General features: G+C 38.3%; 1 protein-coding gene across 2 annotated transcripts in view; it reads left to right on the plus strand.

Moving 5' to 3' along the window:
- Positions 1-16890, plus strand: part of PTPRB (protein tyrosine phosphatase receptor type B) — a 197046-nt gene that overhangs the window by 61942 nt on the left and 118214 nt on the right. The window contains exons 1-2 of one of the 2 annotated variants that reach the window (XM_089674107.1): positions 9862-10591; positions 11104-11374. In XM_089674107.1, the coding sequence (XP_089530233.1) occupies positions 10538-10591; positions 11104-11374 (325 nt within the window). In that variant the 5' untranslated portion in view covers positions 9862-10537. Of the gene's footprint in view, positions 1-9861; positions 10592-11103; positions 11375-16890 lie in introns of those variants that run through there. The other variant, XM_089674108.1, reaches the window with a different exon arrangement.

Here is a 16890-nt window from a genome sequence, read left to right on the forward strand (position 1 = left end):
CTGTCTAGAATGAGGATTTGGGGGTTGGAGGTGATTTGGGGGGGAACATTTTTGGTTTAAAGTAGCCAGTGAGAAATGCAGTCCTAAACTCTGCCTTTTTTATATAGCATGCTCCTTAACTCTGCACTCTGTACTCTGTACTCTGTATGTAGCACACTCCTGTACCCTGCACTCTGCACACCACACACTCCTAAACCCTCCACTCTGTACACCACACACTCCTAAACTCTGCCTTTTGTACATAGCATGCTCCTTAACTCTGCACTCTGTATGTAGCACACTCCTGTGTCCTGCACTTTGCACACCACACACTCCTAAACCCTCCACTCTGTACACCACACACTCCTAAACTCTGCCTTTTGTACATAGCATGCTCCTTAACTCTGCACTTTGTATGTAGCACACTCCTGTGCCCTGCACTTTGCACACCACACACTCCTAAACCCTCCGCTCTGTACACCATGCACTACTAAATTCTGCCTTTTGTACATAGCATGCTCTTTAACTCTGCACTCTGTATGTAGCACACTCCTGTGTTCTGCACTTTGCACACCACGCACTCCTAAACCCTCTGCTCTGTACACCACACACTCCTACACTCTGCATTCTGTACACTGCACACTCCTAAACCCTGCCCTCTGTACATCACACCCTCCTAAACCCTGCACACTGGACACCGTGCACTCCTAAACCCTGCACTCTGTACAGAGCACACTCATGATCTCTGCACTCTATACACCATGCACTCCTAAACTCTGCACTCTGTACGTAGCGCACTCCTGTATTCTGCACTCTGTATGTAGCACAATTAAACCCTGCAGTCTGTACACAGCTCATCCCTTAACCCTGTACTCTGAATATCGCACACTCCTGCTATTTAATGCCCCTTTAAGACTTTTACACTCTTAGTGCAATTTGGCCACACCCACCATTTGGTAGCATGGTTGAGTTCCTGTACCTATTCTCTGAGAAAAAAAGCCCTGCAGAGATGTATGGATCTCCTTCTCCTGACCTACCTTACGCTTTGTCCAAAACACACAGCACCTTGAAAAGCCAATAATTTAAATATATAGATTTGCCTCTACTGGCTGGATACAGTACATAAAGCATTTTGAGTAAAACTCCATGGTGCAGGAAGGAAAGCCGTTTGACAGGAGCAGTCACTTCACAGCCTAGCAAGCTTCAAAGACAGTAACACAGCTTTTATAAAGGAGATTAAAAGAAAAGTGATAAAAGGGGGATGCAGGTGAAGAACTGAAAATCACATGGGGTTGCTGCAAGGATTCCTAACATATCCATTAGTGAGCAGGGCCCTCTGATACCTACTGTATTACATTGAATTGTAATTGTAGTGTCTGCCCTTATGTTGTAAAGCGCTGCGTAAACTGTTGGTGCTATATAAATCCTGTATAATAATAATAATAATACATTTTAATAAATGGTCAAAAGAGGGCACCCCAACACAGACTGCACATAGCTAAAGCTACAGTCAGTCTGAAAGCCAAAGCTACAGTCAGTCTGAATAATATACCTATAATTGTGTGAATTGCTGATCTCCTAAAACTATTGCAAGTTTTGCATTATTTAGCAAACTAATTTTAACTGTGTTCTTCAATCACCCAATGACAAGTATTCTTTTTTTAATTTTCTTTGCACATAATTTGGTATTTACACCTAATCTATGTGAACATACACCTTGCAAAGTGAAAATTAACTTTGCTAAATGAGTCACTCTTTTAGAAATTCACCCCATTATATAGGCTAACATACTGTATATACTTTAAAATCACAAAGTTCCACTAGCCCATCAAAATATATTTATAAGATTATATGGAGAAAAACTATATGTGCAAATCCCTTCTTTCTTAAATCCCTATCCCTTCTTAGCCACATGGCCATAAATCGTTTCATTATACAGCTTCCATCTGTGATCCCTTAATAGTAGTTTGGAGAATCTGTAATCAGTAACTATTCCATCTCTGGGCTATAGATAAAAGTCAGTAAGATACTATGATGGCGTTGTGCAATGTGACCTAACCCATAATAAATCAAATTTTATTTTCTGTGGTCATATCAATGAAATATGGGATTAGTTCTAGCCAGAAACAGCCAGAAAATTCTAATAATGTCAATCCTATCTTCAGATGATCTTTCATGTACCCATATTTAGTGAACCCACAACATCCCCATATCCTGGAGCTCCTCATACACACACATCACTAGACATGTGCATTTAATTTAGTAACTAATTGATTTTCTTATTAAATTGTGATTTTCAGAGATTTGGCTGATACAAATCTCCGAATGAACATAGTGATGAATGTCAATCCGAAAAAAAGTAATAACAAAATTAATGAATGCATTGGTTTAATTTGTTCATTTGGATGATGTCACATAATGCGAAAGTAGTTTGGGCCAGGGGCGGACTGACAACTCATGGGGCCCCTGGGCAATAGGGGATCATGGGGCCCCTGTGTCCTTGCCCAAACTCAAAAAAACCTGTAAAAAAGGTACCAGGGGCATCTCATGGGGCCCCCTACTGACCCCGGGCCCTCGGGCAGTGCCCAAGTTTCCAAATGGTCAGTCCGCCCCTGGTTTGGGCCCATGGGGAAATTAATTTTTCAAATTTGTTCGATAATTCAAATTCAAGTAAATTTGTGATTTCAATTCAATTTGTAATTGTCACAGTCATTCAGTTAAGTTCCACAGTGTAATGCATTTCTTAGGTTTGAAAAATTTGGGCTGACGAAATTTGCATTTTTTATCCTGTTGCATCCGAAAATATTAAATCATTCCGAATAGTTTTGATATAGAATATCGAATGCATCTGAAATATATAGCAATCTTCTGAAAAACTGCTAAATTTTTCGAATCTCCCTGGACCAACGAACATACAAAATGAATGCCAAAGATGCTAAATGAATTCTTAAAATGAATGAAAATTCAACATAATGAATATGGCAAATTAAATTCTTCAATGAATGAATGCATCTGAAATGAAACAAAACTAAAATTTCTGGCATGCACATGTATACATGTTACATGTGCAGATCTGATGGACTATATTTCTACAGTTAGAAGAAGTTGGACTTCTGTGATAGCTGTAAATTAATGAGCAATACTGTGCTCTGTTTCATCTTTCTGTGCACAATCTGGCCAGTATTCTGACTGACAGCTGGCTCAGCTTCTCAGCAAGTCACTGAGAGCCCGAGCCAGCCACTCCTGCCCCTTCCACAGCCCAGCCCTCCAGTGAGCGCTGGAGGGGCAGCTCAGAGATCGATGACTGACAGTTACCACTCTCTGCTTACTGAAGACTGAGAACTGAGTGATCAGTGGTCTGTAACCGCTTCCCGACCACCCTATAGCAGAAATACTGCTACAGGGCAGCATGGGTGCGCAAATTTATGTATATATACAGTATACGTGACTATGCATTTCTGGGTAGGGGCGCGCTCGAGCCCTACCCGTGCTGCCATTCGTGGCAGCGGCTGTCAATTACCAGGTCCCGGGCGGTGATTACTCGCCTGTGCCCGGTCATTTCCGAAGGCCACTGAGGCCCTGAGAAAGTCACGTGATCAACGTGACGCAATGCGTAGGCACGCAGTGATGCACTTCCGGCATGGACGCCATCTTACTACACCCAGCAAAGCATAACCATGCAGATACACCCAGAACATGAGGTTCTGAATGCTTGTTTAACAAGGATGACAATGTGAGTGCAAATTGTGGATTACTTTGCTTACTATTGAGTATAATAAAAGGTAATACAGTATGGGAAGTTCTACCTATGATTTTTACTGAGATACTGGCTTACACCCTACCCGTATACCTGGAGAGGATTTCGCCACTTATACGCACATCCCTGAGAGGGAGATCGCTGCAGGGAGAGGTATCCGGAGATAGAGGAATCATATACATGGAGGACCCGGTTTTGTGATCCCAAAAGTGTTTTGACCCCTGCGGGTCGAAGCATGGAGGTGAGTGGCTAATTCAGCTACTTACGGATACCCTTCTGTGGTTACCCACATTCACCATCCACGAGCACGAGTGTTTATCTTATTTTTTTGATTGCGTGGTGTTGTTAGCAACATTTTGGACTTTTTTCACATGCATTTTGTTATTTTGTGTCATGCGTTTCTGTTGCATGCTTATTGTCAGATAAAGTTCATTGAAAATATATCTTATGTACAGTTGTGTTCAAAATAATAGCAGTGTGTTGAAAAAAGTGAATAAAGCTCAAAATCCTTCTAATAGCTTATATTTCCATACACACAAATGCATTGGGAACACTACACAGTCTATTCCAAATCAAAACATGAAGAAAAATATATCAAATTTGTGTTGTTCCTCTAAAAAAACTTGAAGAAAAGTGATTAGACTGTTCAAAAAAATAGCAGTGTTTGTATTCTTCTTTACAAACTCAAACATTCATTATATAAACTGAAAAATGTTTGCAGATTTTGCTTTCCTTTGAATCACTTCATTAATATTTCATTGTATAAGCACTGTTTCTGAGAACTGCTGTACATCTGTGTTGCATGGAGTCAACCAACTTCTGGCACCTGTGAACAGGTATTCCAGCCCAGGATGATTGGACTACATTCCATAGTTCTTCTCTATTTCTTGGTTTTGCCTCAGAAACTGCATTTTTGATGTCACCCCACAAGTTTTCTATTGGATTAAGATCCGGGGATTGGGCTGGCCACTCCATACCGTCAATCTTGTTGGTCTGGAACCAAGATGTTGCACGTTTACTGGTGTGTTTGGGGTCGTTGTCTTGTTGGAACACCCATTCCAAGGGCATTTCCTCTTCAGCATAAGGCAGCATGACCTCTTCAAGTATTCTGATGTATTCAAACTGATCCATGATCCCTGGTATGCGATAAATAGGCCCAACACCGTAGTATGAGAAACATCCCCATATCATGATGCTTCCGCAACCATGCTTCACTGTCTTCACAGTGTACTGTGGCTTGAATTCAGTGTTTGGGGGTCGTCTGACAAACTGTCTCCGGCCACTAGACCCAAAAAGAACAATCTTACTTTCATCAGTCCACAAAATGTTGCGCCATTTCTCTTTAGGCCAGTCAATGTGCTCTTTGGCAAATTGTAACCTCTTCAGCACATGTCTTTTTTTCAACAGTGGGACTTTGCGGGGGCTTCCAATTGTAACAGTACTGGAGCTGATTGTTGGCTGAATCCTTGCCATTTTGGCTATTCTTCTATCCATTCAAATCCATTCAAATGGTAGTTTTTCGCTTTCTTTCACGTCTTTCAGGTTTTGGTTGCCATTTTAAAGCATTTGCGATCATTTTAGCTGAGCAGCCTATCATTTTCTGCACTTCTTTATATGTTTTCCCCTCTCCAATCAACTTTTTAATCAAGGTATGCTGTTCTTCTGAACAATGTCTGGAACAACCCATTTTCCTCAGAATTTCAGAGAGAAATGCACTGTAACCAGCATGTACAACATTTGCATCCTTCCTTCTTTAAATAAGGGCAATAATTGCCACCTGTTTTTCAAAGAATGAATGGCCTCACCAATAGATCTCCACACTGCTATTATTTTGAACATGCCCCTTTCAATTAGTGATTCAATTACACAGAATCAGCAGCATGCATGTCATGACTGTTGGGTCTGTTGGATTTCTATTACTCTACTACATTATTTGCCATGTAGAAATATCATTTCTACCAAAAACAGTGATTGATCAGGTTAGTGATGTCTGACTGCTATTATTTTGAACACAACTGTATATACCTTTGTATGGAAACACTATTTAGTGTTTTGGATTTATTGTTTTGCAGTGTTTATGCACATTTGGTCTTGCAGAAATTATTCACTTGCATGTTTATGCGTTTTCTCTTGATTTGAGTCCAAATGTTTGGACATATCACTTACTAGTCCCCATTTGGACTATTATTCATCATCACTTTTAAATCCTGTTTAGGATTAATTCACGTTTGCTACATACTTGTTGCGAGTATTGATTCACATTTTTGTGTTATTGTCATCTATGTGGTTGTGTATTATTCGCTTTATGTTCACCTTTGGATCCGTTACAGATCAGACCACGGTCAAACATCCACAGACCCCATGTGGATCTAGCCACATTTTTGCTTTGCACGTTGTGTCACTATATTTATTGTTTTCAAATTTTCTATGCATATATTGGTATAATATGTGATTTACTGTTTGTGAGTAGCGCTGCATCATTTTCTCTTATCGCATTTATTGGATCATTGGTATATGATAGGATGTTGGCAGCTTCTTTCTGATATTTATATTTAATTGTAGGTAAAAGCGCAGGAGGTTCACAACATTATTTCTTAAGTTTTGGAAGAAGCCACTTTTCCTCTGTTTTAAACTAATTTGGCATTAAATAAATGATTTCTTTTCTGTAGGTGTCTTATTAATACTGATCTATTCTTGCATATGAAAATGTACAAATAATGAGATTCAACTATTATACAGCAGAAATGATACGATTATTTAGAAGACATCTGAACCAAAAATTATTTCATTTGTAGGAATATTTCACATTTGAAGAACAGCTAACAGTTAATTGTCAACCTGAATATTATATTTCTTATTTCTCCATCTTTTCCGTTTTCTGCTAAATTACTGTTGAAAGTTAGTTTATATACTAATGACTTGTTTTTCCTTTGTGGTAAAGCCTGTTAATTCTACAGAAATTTAGAAACATCTCAAAGTAACTAGTGCATCCTGAAATGTTCACTTGTAAGAGCAAAGATATACAATGACATTATACAATTTGCTTTTACCTTCCACCTGATCTGTCAAACTAGCAAACTTGATTTTTGTTTTTTCTGGTTTAAACATTTTTCTGATTTGCAGAGTTTCTATTTAAACATTCCCTGCCTAATCATTTGTGTTTTGTTTATTATACACATTATTGCTTTATACAGTACATATGACAGGTTGCATCACTTAAGACTGTGCAGTTTACAATCTAATCACCCAGTAACAGTCGTGCACACAAATGCCAAATTGGACAGCAGCCGGATATGCTGCCAGTAGGTTTTAAAACTCTAGGAGGAAACCAGAGCCCTAGAGGAAACCCCTTAAACACATGGATAACATACAAAGTCCTAACAAATTGTGGTCCATTGGGAATCAAACCCAGTACACCAAAGTTGCAGAGCAGCAGTGCTGAACTGTGAGCTATCATACTGAATCTAAGATTTAAGGAGGCATATTATTGGACATTTAACAGTCAAATAGAAGGTATCATTTTAGGTCACTTTTGCACATTGCCTTCTTAAACTTGAGAGTTTTGTTCCGGTGATGCACACAGTCAGTCACTGGTTGCCCAAGGATCCACTAGTCAGTCATCAATGCAAATGAACAAATCTTAATTATTTGATTATATAATTACTATATTTACCCTTGCATATTATTCAATAACTATTGCTGTTTTTTTCTAATAGTTTTTTTTTTATTGTGTGTTTGATGTAAATATTAATGGTTTTGTAGGGTGATTTTTACCAATGTACCTCAATTTCAATTTCTGTAAATGTTAGCTTAGATGTACTGTATATCATTGTTATGTAAACTATCATTGACTTATTTTTCCTGGCAAGATAATCTGTTTGTAGAGGTCAGATGAAAGAAGTTATGAAATTATAAAATTGCTTTCCATCCTCAATACTTAGAGAAAAGAATCAGACAAATATAGGATCAATTTCAATATGCACTAGTCAGTTTTCTTTAGCTGGCATGTGCAAAATCAGGCTTACTTCTTCACAGAAACCAATCCGCTTCCAGGTTTTATTGCCAAAGCTTAATTGAACAAGCTGACGTTAGAAGCTGATTGGCTTCTATGCAGATGTGAGCCTGATTTTGCACCCTCCAGCTTTATTAAATAAACCCCACTGATCATACAGCAAGAGTCAGGTCACCAGTACTTTTCAGCATGAAATTCTAAATTTTTTATCATCTCTGTATGCTGTGATGTACTACTGAAATGGTAAATGAATACTCTACGCATGTACTAATGCATGTCTACAGCATGAAACACGGCATGCATTCGTAAAGTATAAAAATGTAAAAGGTAACCACAAATATAAACGAAATCCCATCTCATCCCCTCATCCCCTTTCCTCAAAAAATTGTGAAGATTATATTACAGATTTAAGATTTGCACAAAATAGTCTTCTCTATACCCAGCCTATCCACAGATGGGCAGGGTATCCAATTTGTGGAATCATCTTCTGATGTCAGTGTTCCATTTCTTGTATATCACCAAGCCTGGATTTGGGGAGTAATCAATCAATGAGGCATATACCCAAAGCTATTCATTATTCTTTAGATTGCAAAGGTATCATGAGCAGACCAGGCAGCAAGAAGGTTATTTTGACTTTATCTAAGGCCATTAATTATGCACATGCCAACACACATTTTGGTGTCTCGAATGTTAGACCTGATCCTAGGTATCGTAGTGGAAAACATGCAAAGAAAGAATGCTCCACATAGTGTAAAACCATAATAACAACATTTATTTAAAGTATGGTTGCACTCACATGTAAGCAAACATCATTAGGCATTGATTGACAAAAAAAAATCTAAATTTTCCAGTTTCCAAAATGGCCACCGTACTGTCTCCCTTATATTGTAAAGCGCTGAGCAAACTGTTGGCGCTATATAAATCCTGTATAATAATAATAATAATACATTTAATAACTTACACTTTAGAATCCAATATTTACAATGTAAAATTACAGTTGGAAATACGAAAATACTCTTATTATATCTGCTAACTTATACGTAAAAACACAAACTAGGTAACAGAAGAGAATGTTGATCAGCAAGATCAAACTGTCCAAAGAAATAAACTGTACATTCGTCTAGAGCAGGGGTAGGCAACCTGCGGCTCTCCAGCTGCTGCAGGACTACAAGTTCCATCATGCTTCTGCAAGTCATAGCTGTAAGTGTCAGTTTTGTAATGGTGCAATGCCTCATGGGAAATGTGGTTCCACAACAGCTAGAGAGCCGCAGGTAGCCTACCCCCAGACTAGAGAAACGAGAGCTGATGCAGTCTAGCCAATGCAATGTTCTGAATCAGCACCCCAAATAACCCCAAGAACAGGTCTAAAAAGCAAGGCACCAAGAAAAAATATTGTATTTGTTGAGCTGTGTTATTTACAAATCTCTGGGGGGTAGGGGTTGGGGATTTTCAGTATTTATACTTTATTTTGGATCATTTAATCATTATACCCTTTTTTTGCCTTAATATGTGTATTGGGATTTGTTAGTTAATGTTGTCACTAGTTATACATGGTCAGAATATTAATTACTACAAGTGATTAAATTGCAGTCCACAATCTATTCTTTTAGAGTACACAAAATAAAACAGTGATAGAATTTAAGTGGAATTTTATGAATGCGTGTGAAATTGTTACGGTCAGTGTAAAAACAATTCTAGATTGCTTGCTGCTGAAAGTTGTTGAGACGTAGATGAGACAACATATGACAAAGAAGAAACGTTAGATATGTCTATGCAATTCTGAAGTTGGTAAAATGCTCGTTGTGGTCTTATGAACATAAAGCGCTAAAGTCTAAAATAATGCTACAATTAACCTAACTTTTAATATCCAAGAATCAAAGTGACCTGGTGAAAGAGTGACAAGACCTTTTGGGAGAGGCAGCGTGTGTGAAATTATAATGGCCAAACATTTTATTAAAAGAAAACAAAAAAGGTCCAAAAATAGCCTCGGAAAACTAGGCTGAGAGAGAAACGAGGAGATAGGAGGAAGGAAGGCAGGGGTGGGGGAGAGGAAAGTTAGAGGGGAGAAAGAAACAAGATTTCAAGCTAAAATGATCAGAGCAGAAAAGTGAAAGTGCTGGCATGGGACAGCTCTGTTCAAAGGACTGGCACATCAGAGAGCAACGAGAGAAGTGACTTTTCTTCAGATTCAGGCAGGCATCAGCAGGGCAGGTTAATGAAGGGTCAGCAGCCACAGGAAGTTGGCGGGGTTGGTTTTTTACAGGTACTGCCAAGACGACAGCCTGGATCATTCTCCAGCCTCACAAGGAGGGGAGGCGCTGGAGGCTGCTCTGCCGGGGCTGGATACTGCATGGGTTCAGCTCATTATTGTTGCTCTAGATTAAGCTAAGGAAATTGACTCTTGATTAAGGAAGTCGATGGAAAGCGCTGAACAGGTTTAGACTGGGTCAGAATGGCAATGTGGAAACTGCAAGATGTTGCCTTCTACATGCTTTTCTTAAATCTTACTGTTAATAAAACCTTCCTAGTCCCCTTATGTCTTACCGCACCACCTTTCAGAAAAAAATTGCAAAGAATTCTTTGTTAAATTTCTTGTTGCACTGGAATATTTCAAACTTTGGAGCACAGCTGCACATTGACTTGGGAATACCTCTAAACTTTCTCTTGTATGGAATTGCTTGAAACATTTTTCAGTACCTACCTTTGGATACCTGGACTATTATTTATATTGGAATTTTGCAATGAAATTTATTATCCCCGAAGGATTATTTTAAATAATTTTTCTCGCAATGCTGAGATATGTGTTTGGATTGTCATTGTGGATTGTGCTGTGCTTTATAAAGGTGAGTACCCAGCTCACATCAGCTGGTCCTTCTTCCCTTCTTACTCTCCAGGTGAAGGGTGCTGGTGCTGTATATTCCTCTATATTTAGTGTTGGTCTATATTCTAGGTGTGATGTCACTGCACTTGTCTCTAAACTTCCATTGAATGAACCCTATCCTTTATTGTCAACAAATTATCTACTGAGTTTTATCTGATCTCATTTATATTACACTTTAGTTAGATTTATTTAGAATAAATTATTTTTTTTAGACTTTTTAATGACTGTGTAGCATTATCCTAGTTACATAATAATGTTGATCACCAACAACCTCGCAATAACTAGTGAACTTTTGATTGAGAGGACTATTAATATTTGTAATATTAGCCATATAATGTTGTTCTGGAGGCTTCTTTGTGTCATTCTGTGTCCTTGGATAACTCATGAAAGTTATTTAGAGATAGATTTTTAGTAAATGAAATTTTTGCTTAATTTGTTTTATTGAACCTTAACGAATTCTTTCTTTCTTTTTAGGACGTGGAGCCAGTGAAATGCACCATCAATATTACTGAGAGCAAATCTTCCGCACAATATCTATACGTAAAGTGGAGTAGCCCTGGGATCACTTGCAATTTCAGTTTGACTTGCAGTTCAAGCAACTTTTGGCAAACGACATGCAATCCCATCCAAAAAAACAATGATACTTATGAATGCACGCAGCTTGGACTTGAGGCAGGAACAGTTTATGACATAACTATAGAAGCACAACAAGATGGGGAGACAAAGAATTTTACAATACAAACAGGTATGACAGAAAAGTGCCTGATGCCCAGGCAGCATCCCTTTGGCAGTTATTATGTGGCCCTCAAGACTGTAGGGTGTGTTTTCCTTATTTAGGTCCTTACTCAGGCCTGTGAAGGAAAAATATTCTTCAGGCTGTGATCTAGTCATAAAATGATTTAGTTTATTTCTTTAATAATATGTTAGTTTTTTGTACTGTCCATCTCTTCTTCTATTTTCTGTATGATCATGACCTCTAAAATGGATTTTGTTAAGAGAAATATCAAATGTGGTTCAAGTCATTTTTTTATGGGGCTATGTGAAACGCAAATGCTAAATGATTTGTAAAGGGGCAGTCATAACATTGAACTCTAGCAGTCTTATGTAGTATGTCTCCAGTCTATGACTGTCTTCTGAAGCATGTCCTCAGCCTCCAACATCTCCTATAGCCTTTGTTGCAGTATTTTTCCATTTCCTGCTATATTTCCATAGGCTCTGACCATCTTTTGTAGCACAACATTAGTCTTTAGCTATCTCCTGTTGTATGTGTGCTGACAGTTTTCAATTACATACATTTGCTTGTTATTGTGTCTGGTACTTTAGAGAGGTCAGGGAATGCACTTCATGCCCCCAGATCAAGAAAGTTGACCACTACTGTTTTATACTATCACTATTACGGTTCTAAGCTGGGTAAACATTGGCGAAAAGTCATCCAGTTCAGCAGGCCTACTTTAGCTCAGTGTGTACAGCTGTCTGTCTGACAGAAGCTGGCTTAACGACCAGATTTTGTTGGAAAACCAGTATCTGATTAGAGCCTGCAGGCAATGGCTCTGAACTCTCTGAATTCTGGCGGGGGGTATGGGAGAGCCTCCTTGCTGTCAGAATTCAATAGAACAGCAGGTTAGATCACCACACCAACATCACTTGTGCTGGTATGGCAATCTGTCAGTTTTTTTTGTTGAGCCGAAAAAAACCTGTCAGTGTATACCCGGCTTTAGAACTGTCAACTTTGTTTTAAGAAAGGTAAGACTATAACTCTCTGCAAATTCCAAAAGTCCACAGTCACTATTTAGATTCTAGTTTATAGAAGTCAAATCAGTAAAAGGATAAATTGATCTGGTGGCTATGGGTTACTGCACTTCGTGCATAACCATTGACCTATGTTTTAGGTTTTCATTCACTAATATAGATTTTAAGTGCTGAGGTCTTAAAAAGTGTGATGTCGAATAGTCTAAGAATGGACCATGTTGAATTATATTTTAGGACGTTGAAAGAGACAGGTTCGCCTTTTCAGCTTATGCTAGGTGTTATAGGTTTAAAAACACAGAGATGCAAGCTCATGTAACTAGAACTAGTAACTAGAAATATTGCTGCACTGACATTCGTTCTTGCTTTGCAGTGAAATGTCTTTACTAGAAAGTGCATACCAGTAATAATGGCATGGAAAAACATGTGAAATAATATTGCATACTCAGAGATAAGAACAAATATGCTATATAGTGTAGTAAGGCTACTTCCACACTGCTACATTGCAAAAATGCGGTAAAAATGCATATGTGTTTTTGCCGTGTTTGTAACATGTTTTTGCAGCATTCTGGTGCATTTTTCACCTGTGAATAAAGGACACGTGATTAAAAAATTCACCAAAAATGCAACTGTGGTTGCGTTTTGATGATTTTTGTTTATGTGTTTCCCATTCATGTTAATGGGGTGGTGGATTTTTTTATGTTTTTTTTTACCACACTAAACATGCACCAAAAATGCAGCAAGCAGGACTTTGAAAAAATGCAGCGGACCCTCAACTGACCAATGTAAAGCGTTCCATAGGATTTCATGGTCATGTGTTTTTCTTCCGCTTTTTTTAATGCAAAATAGAAGAAAAACTGACCAGTGTGAAAGCAGCCTAATAGAAAATATCAAATATCAGATAGCAGTTCCATCATGATGGTTCCCTGCAAAACTCTAAGAAAGAGAACCAAAAAAATATTCTAGTACTCTACACAAATAGAAATTAGATCCTCCAGCATAAGCTAGTGATGATTCTTCACTATGCCGGTGTTGAAAAACGTCACCAATCACAGGAAAAAGATGCAGTGTTTGGGTGTATGGAATATGTATTGAATAATGAGAAACCGCTTTATTTTCATCCATGTTTAGAGTGATCCAATTGTGCTTAGTGCCTAGAGTGATCAGAATGTCAATGTATTGGCAACCTTAGTGATCTAACCAACTTCCTCAAAAAAAGGGGAATTCTGTTTTTGATTTACTGTAACTCATAAGATATAGCAGACAAAAGTCTTAGGCCAGGCCTTGGCAATCTTACCCAGAAATAGGAGCCAGCTTTGCAAACCTGGGAGCCAGCACTATGCAAGCTGCATATGACTATTTAGCCGAAAGACACATAGGTGTTGATTTACTGAAGGCAAATAGGCAGTTCACTTTGCAAGAGAAGTTTTAGTTTGCAAGAGAAATTTCCCTACAACTTAGTGAATGTGGTGAAACTTCGTTTTGCAATGAATACCCAATGAAGTGCAAGGACCCTCAATTGAAATCAAGGGGCACATACATCCTACCTGGCAGCTTCCCCCCCCCCGCCACTGTCTTTCAAAATACTTTATGCTCCCCTCAGGGTTTTTACATAATCTTTAAGCACCTCCTTCCCCATGGTTGATATCTCCACATACAATGTAGAGGGGCAGGGAGATACCCCAACAGGATCAGCACACACAGCCCAGTGGTCCTTTTACCTCTCCAGCTTCTTGTGAATACTGAAGAGTGTGCTGCTTTCTAAAGTTCCCGGGAAAATCTCGCTCCATGACACAGTGGTGATTGTGCTGTGAAGCATCCAATAGAATTCTTCACAGTGCGTACCTCAAGAATCTGCTATGCTGACATCTAATGTATCAGTGTAAGCAGTCTCAAAGTTCAGACACAGCTCAGGTACATTCGTTCATCCATGATATGATTCTACATAGGAAGAGTTTGCATCTTTTAGGGAAGCGATTAGAGTCTGCAGGGTCAGATGTGAGCTGGGTGTTTCAGGCAATGTATAAGGCAGCATGGAATAATTGAAGCATTAAAAAATGGAAGTCTTAGTCATCATAGTAAATTAGCTTTACAGCAGTTGCAACAATCACCATAAAACAAGGCTCTAATGCAATATATATATAGTATATGTACATTCTAAAGGTAAGCAGAGACCATTCTTCCTAAATCCATGCAGTTGGCCAATCAACACCTGGGAAAAATTCTCTCATTCTTGGAGTAATGGTTTGCCTCTGAGCCTGGGACACACCATGGGGGATCCTGGGAAATATAGTTTGCATCTTCAGAATGTCTCACTGTGCTGCCTGCCTAGAGCCCATGCCGAGGACTATAGTGGCTGAACTGCTCTGTGCCTGTTATGAGAGAATGCTGGGAGGTGGGGGACATAGACTAGAGTGAAGCTTCTGCTAAGGACCTGCAGAGTCAGCATGACATTTATTAATTTATTATTTATTACAGATACTTATATAGTCAATTTACGCAGCGCTTTACATATACATTGTACATTCACATCAATCCTAACCCTCAAGGAGCATACAATCTAAGGTCCCTAACTTACATTCATATGTAAACATACTAGGGCCAATTTAGACAGGATCCAATTAACTTATCGGCATGTCTTCGGAGTGTGGGAGGAAACTGGAGAACCCAGAGGATACCCACGCAGGTACAGGGAGAACATGCAAACACCAGACAGGTAGTGCCATGGATGGGATGGTTGCCAGAGATTGTTTTACTTGCCACATTGACCTAGCACCCATGACCTGTCATTTATAAAGAAAGATGATAAAGTATAAGATATTCTGGTGAGGGTAATAAACAATCTTTCAGAACAAAACTGCCATAGGTGTCACATGTAATTGTTGGCAAAGAGCGCACCTGGGTATAATAGACACATAGGGGTTGATTTACTAAAGGCAAGTAGACTGTGTATTTTGCAAAGTGCAGTTGCTCCAGAGCTTAGTAAATTAGGTAAAGCTTCACTTTGCAAAGAATACCCAATCACGTGCAAGAAAAAAAAAAAATACAGCATTTTTGCTTGCACATGAATGGATGATGGAAGGCAGCAGATCTTCTGCTCATTTACTAAGCTTTGGAGGAACTTCACTTTGCAAAGTGCATAGTTTATTTGCATTTAGTAAATCAACCCTCTGGTTTCAGGTAGCATACTAGGAGGTAGAAATCAAACATGAATTAAAAGGAACCAAATAAACCATGCAATGGCTTGCCAACTATGCCACTTTTAAAATATGTAGGGGTCTATTTATAAATGTTTTCATACAACTATCACCCAAGATTCACACATTTTTCTAATTGGATTCAATTGTAAAAATGTGTGAATTATTGGTATATGTTGTCTGGCTCTTATATTTAAAAATAACAATTTTAATGCATTAACATTACATAACATTTAAAAATAGATGGGTTTTGAGGAAGAAGAGGGTTTCTTAATGCACAACGCAAAAGCTGATTATTTATCTGTGTGACAGATCTTGAGGGTTTGTGATTAGTGGCCACATTGTAGGATAACTGTGAAAGAAACAGGGACTATTTATGTTGCACCTTGGATACTGCCAATACCTGTACAGTTCTGAATTACACTGTATAGATACAATATGGAGGTCCAGTGCAACATAAATAAGAACAAATAGTCAAATTGGTTCTTTTCCTCTCTATTTTATTGTTATTTTCCCATTTTCTTTTGAAAAAAACTTTGTGTGCAGGATACTTTAAATTTTTACTATGTGGAACCTCCTGCATGAGGCCCTTGAATGTAAGGAATTGATTTAAAATATATTTTAATTACTTGAAACTGAAATCAACAATTATACTATTATGAATTTTGGGCATATTTGTAGGGGATTATTTATAAAGCAGTGAAGCCAGCTATTTGCTGCAGGTGAATCTTCCTGGTGCATGTGCTTTAAATTACAGAGACGAATAATCACCTGAGAAAGTCTAGAGAATGTCACATTTACTTTATTTTATTAATATTATGTGTTTTATCTAATAAATAATGTGACGTCTCACATTTTTTTTAAGTATAACATCTGTGAATATTTTGAATAAAAAACTGAATAATATGTCTAATAATATCCACCGGGCTCATTTAACACAATACAACTGCAATATAAAGATTCACATGTAAGGGTGGGGACTGTTATCTGTCCAAGAAATTGGCTCTGTTTGTGGAAATGTATTTAGAGATGTGGGTGGAATATTTTTTTATTTTGTGATTAGTAGCTGGCCTAAAATAAAAGTCAGAATGGGACATTAGAGCCTTTCGACTTTCTTCTAAGCATGCCACTGCTTACTTTCTAGTGTAATCCCATGAGGCTTATCTGCTACTGTAAATGAATTGGGGGATATGAGTCAGAAAATCTGCTCTGAGGTGATGACCAGGATGCTGTAAAGTCTGTTATCTTAAAGTGGGCATTGTATTCATCCCCTGTATTAGAACCCTATTGACTTCTAGATATTATTTGTTGTTTGTCT

The sequence above is a fragment of the Staurois parvus genome, unplaced genomic scaffold (assembly GCF_062004578.1).
Source record: "Staurois parvus isolate SC_StPar_1 unplaced genomic scaffold, SC_StPar_1.0 ptg000147l, whole genome shotgun sequence".
Classification (NCBI taxonomy): domain Eukaryota; kingdom Metazoa; phylum Chordata; class Amphibia; order Anura; family Ranidae; genus Staurois; species Staurois parvus.